The sequence below is a fragment of the Gekko japonicus genome, unplaced genomic scaffold, assembly GCF_001447785.1.
Source record: "Gekko japonicus isolate JY-2015 unplaced genomic scaffold, Gekko_japonicus_V1.1 scaffold1319, whole genome shotgun sequence".
Classification (NCBI taxonomy): domain Eukaryota; kingdom Metazoa; phylum Chordata; class Lepidosauria; order Squamata; family Gekkonidae; genus Gekko; species Gekko japonicus.
The window spans coordinates 121,560-126,417 of record NW_015160251.1 but is presented as its reverse complement, the minus strand read 5'-3'; the positions used below and the strand labels follow the sequence as shown (position 1 = coordinate 126,417).

At 53.2% G+C, this 4,858-nt stretch overlaps 1 protein-coding gene across 1 annotated transcript in view; it reads right to left on the bottom strand.

Annotated features, from left to right (window-relative positions):
- Positions 1-2,957: 2,957 nt before the first annotated feature.
- The window catches only part of LOC107112972 (WD repeat- and FYVE domain-containing protein 4-like), an 18,348-nt gene continuing 16,447 nt past the window's right edge, over positions 2,958-4,858 (bottom strand). Inside the window, exon 6 of the mRNA XM_015414179.1 lies at positions 2,958-3,431. Within this exon, the coding sequence (XP_015269665.1) occupies positions 3,365-3,431 (67 nt within the window). The 3' untranslated portion in view covers positions 2,958-3,364. The remainder of the gene's footprint in view (positions 3,432-4,858) is intronic.

Genomic DNA, 4,858 nt, shown 5'->3' with positions numbered 1-4,858 from the left:
AAAAAAACCCCAACAGTTACAGGGAAGGCAGAGCGCTAATATATTTATTTTATTTTTTGCATTTTTACCCCGCCCTCCCCGCGAACGGGCAGTTGAGGAAATCGGGAGTGGCCAAGAACCACCTGTGAGGTGGAGCAAAGCTGCTGGCCCAGCCTCTCCGATGGCTTCCAACACACTCCCCCCCCCACCTCCCACACCTAACAGGCGATTGTCTGTCAGGTGTAGGAGAGGAGGTGGGATGGCCCTGCAGAAGAATGATGTCGCCAGTGATTGTCCAGTGTCCAATCTGACCTTTCTGGGCAAAGTGACTGACCATGTAGGAGTGGACCAGCTCCAGGTCTTCTTGGCTTCAGTTCGTGACCTCCATCTGAATGCAGACGACGGCCATGCTGCCCTTTGCTAGTCCCGTCGGGTTTATTTGCAGCCTTTCATTCAGTAGACTGTGCTATCCCCTCCAAGAATTTGGAGACAGAAGTGGGCGTCACGTGATGCGTTTTGGATGGGTCGAAACCCGTCCCCATAGATCAGACTCCAAGGTTTGCCACTGGAGACCAGTTGTCATCAGGGTGGGATGTGTCCGTCCGTGCCATTCTATCTCTACGTCAAGCCCTCTGGACTGATCTCTCCTCTGGCTACTGAGTTCTGTTCAAGGTACTACCACTCACAAGCCACTTCATGGTAGGGTTGCCAGGTTCCCTTTTGCCCACCAATGGCGGGGGGACGTTCCGGGAGTGGGAAGTGGTGTCGCCCCCACCTCCCCCCAGAACAGTGATGTCACATGTTGTTGGGTGTTACAAGTTAAAACACTTTTCAGTATTTACTGGGTTAATGATGTTTGTTAAGTCACATGTTTGTTTGTAACCAATCTGTTTTAGACAGTTAGAAAGCCCGGGAACTACGGAGCTAGTTTGTTGTTCTGATTGGAAACCAAAGTGCCAAGTATTAGCATTTTATGGCTTCTCTTCCCGTCTTAGTGTTCTTTGTTCTGAGCAAGAAGAAGAAGCCGCCATTCTGCCATTTCAGTTTAGCTGTAAGGATGCAGGCATATAAGCTCTTTGTTATTTTATATCCTGTGTACCTTTTCCCATGGTAGGTTGTAGTAAACTTTATATTCTTTTAAAACACACCATGGACTGTCTCTTTAATACTCTGCTAGCAAACTTTAATCAAGAATCCCAACACATGTGATGTGTCTGCATCGCCCGGAAATGATGTCAGCACATTGAGGGACATGCTCTAGGTTTTGGGTAAAACTCTATGGTAAAATCAGCCTCAAACCACAGAGTTTTGCCCAAAGCCCAGAGTGTGACTCCTCGACATTGCCAATGTCACTTCCTGGTGATGGAGGCACGTTATGTGTGCCGTCACTGTTTGGGGGGATTCCCTCCCCCACCGGGCAAATGGCTGTCGGGAGGTCCAGGTGTGACGTCCCTGCCTCGGCCTCCAGACTGAGTGACAAGAGAGGCTAGATAGCTAGACAGGCACACGGACCTTTCCTTCCTGTCTTTACTCTTCTGCCACTGTCCTCTTTGAAATGTGGATCGTGTTCTCAGGGGCCATCCCCCTTCCTTCCATTCACTCTCTCAGAGTTGAAGAGGAACCCTCCCGCTGCACACACCAAGAGGGACGATGTGTGGTTCTCTCTTGACACCATGAGGCAGATGATGGGCCTCTCGACATCTGCTTCCATCCTTTAGACTAGCAAGTTAGTACTCTATCCCGTCCCTGCTCTTTCCTATCCAAAGTGTACTTCTCGAATAAAGAGAGGAGTATTTCTCTTCTAAACCTGCCACGTGGCTCTGTGTAGGTTTGTAAGCTGAGCAGCCTGGTAAAGTGAAGCTGCTGCGTTTGTAGTTTTAATTAAGCACTCTGCTAACTAGTGGGAAATGGCAACCCTACTTCATGGCCTTGGACCCTCACGTCTGAGTCTGGCTGAGAAAGACAAACTGCAGATAAAGTAAAGAAATAAAACAAATACGTGGAGGCAGCACACCCCTGAACGCCAGCGCCAGTGGAGGCCCAACGTCTGGAGCCCACAGGCACCTTTGGAATGCTGACACAGCATGGTGGGAACCAGTGTTCCCTCTAAGCTGAGTGAGTGTGAGCCAGCTCACAGTTTTTTAGCCTCCAGCTCACAAATTTTTGCCTTCGCTCAGGAAGGATGGCTCCAGAGCAAACTAATTCATGCAGTAGCCAAATTGCTCGCTCACACATTTTTGCCTTCGCTCAGGAAGGATGGCTCTAGAGCAAACTAATATATGCCGTAGCCAAATTGCTCGCTCACAACTTTCATGCCAGTGACTCACAAAGTAGAATATTTGCCCACAAGACTCCACCGCTTAGGGGGAACATTGGTGGGCACAGCTGCAAAATGGCTGCCACCAAGGGCCTGTCACTGGAGGCAGACCGCTTCCCTTCAGTCACACCGTGAAGACCCTCGTGCTGGTGGTGGTGGGGGAAGCTGCTGTCAGAGCCAACCTGTTTACAAACCTGCACGGCCAATCAAATCTCCAGTGGCCAATCAGAAGTCTCATGGGGCAAAAGCCCCAACAGGCCCTGCCCACTTTCTAAAAACCCTTGGTGGGCACCAGGAAAGGTATCAGGGGCGCCAGGGCACAAACAAACACCACCCTGGGGAGCCCTGCTCGCTACCCTGTTTGTTGCCCATCCCTGTGTGAAGCAGGGTGCTGGACCACCCGTCTGAGTCATCAGGCGCTAAGTCTGGTCTTGTTGCCTAGTAAAGTTCTGGGGAAGAGGAGGGGAAACAATGGGGGGGGGGGCTCCTGTGCCACCAGAACTCCAGCGGGGAGGACTGGGCCATGTGCGGCTGGGCAGGGAATCCACAGGCTTCAATCCACACCTGCTGAGAATTAAAAAAACCCCCAAACTACGTTTGTTTCTACAATATTTTCTGTGCTCTGAGTACGGGATGAAACTCCTTTCAGTCAGAGGGGATATTTTATTTTCCATCACCACAAAACTGAAACGCATTCTGTGCACAAGACACTTCAGGAAAAAAACCAGACTCTATCCACAACGCCAAGCCCACATAACAGCCATGTTGTCAGCATGACTTCTTTCACACTGGCTCCCAAACCAAAGCTGTGGTCCCTGCAGGGGGAGTGTGTGTGTGGCCTGGTGGGAAGCCGGACTTCTCGGTGGCCGAGTCCTCTTCGTTCATCAGCGGTGCCCTCTGGGTTGTGGCCAAGGAGAAGACACAAATCTGGGCTGGGACGGCGCAGGGCCAGGTCCTTTCAAAGCCCATCAAGCTGGCCATTGGGCATTGCTGCAGCCATGTGCCCGAACGGTCCTGCATTTCCCCGGGTGGAAACAGGCCGGGCCAGACCAGCCAGGACGCCCTTTCCTACTCATCCATGGACCAACAGAAGAGCCTCCCATTCTCATCACCAGCCAGCAGCCTGGAGGAATTCCTTGGGAGAGGACAAAGAAAGAGAGTTTTTTCAAGAGAAAGACACCCGCACTCTTTTCATTCGTTCCCGTGTGACCCAGATGCATCGGAAAGGGACGTCTTGGCAATACAAACTTGGGGACTCTTACTAGGAATTGCACATTTTGAAGATAGGATACATACTCAGTGGGATTTATTGACATCCCACCTCGGGTTGCCAATTCCGGGCTGGGAAATTCCTGGAGGTTTGGAGGCGGAGCCTGGGGGTGATGGAACTGGGGGGGAGGTTTATAATGCCAGAGTGCCTCCTCCAAAGAAGCCGTTTCCTCCAGGGAAACCAATCTCCGTACTCTGGAGATCAGTTGTAATTCTGGGAGAGCTCTAGGTCTCACCTGGAGATTGGCAACCATACACACGCAAGGCAGCCAATGCTCCCCACAGGCCTCCCACGCTTGGCTTTGCATCGCGGGCCTTTCAACCATACCTTATTTATTTAATGCCTTTAGCCCAGTTTACACGCCATCCCCCCCCCCACCACCACCAGCAGGGGACCTGACCTCTACCATCTGGAGATCAATTCCAATCCTGAGAGACCGCCAGGTCCTTCCTGGAGATTGGCAACCCCACAAAGTTCTGGCATCACCTCCAGTGCGGCCTGAACTCCCTGGCGCAGGCATGTCCGCCCAGCTGACAGAAGACGGAGCGCCAGCCGGCATGCAGAGAAGAACCCAAGGTCTGGGCGGTGCCAACAGTTCACCAGGGAATCCCGGAGGAGGCCCCCAACTTCTTGGCTGGGGCGCCCTCTCGTGGCCGCGCCGGGTACCGCGTCGGGAGCCGCTTACCTGGAGACGGCCAAGGTGGTAAGGGCAGGGGGAAAGGGCAAATTTGCTGGGGGCCCCCCCCCCCGCCGCCACCACCACCACCACGCGCAGGGCGGAGGAGACTCTGGAACACAGGACTCCCTGATTTGCCCTTCAGGCTCTTAGCGGCTCTGCGGCACCAGTGGGGTCGCCCTCCCCAGGCTGGGAAATTCCTGGAGGGTTTTTTTTGGGGGGGTGGAGTCTGGGGAGGGCAGCAGTTAGGTTGCCAACCTCCAGTTGGCACCTGGAGATCCCCTGCTATCACAACTGACCCCCAGATGACCAAGATCAGCTCCCCTGGAGAAAATGGCTGCTTTGGAAGGTGGACTGTATGGCCTTACACCCTGAGGAGGTCCCTCCCTTCCCCAACACCTGCCCACCCCCCCAAAACCTCCAGGTATTTCCCAGCCCCCAGCTGGCAACCCTGGGGACCTCTGATGCTGCCATCAGGGCCGGCTCACTCACTAGGCGATCGCCTAGAGTGGGCTGGCCCTTAGGGGCGCCAAACTGCACCCGGCCCCGTACTCTGGGAGTTTCTTGATTATTTGTGTTTTTCATTCTTCCTAAAATGTATTTATTTTTGAAAAAT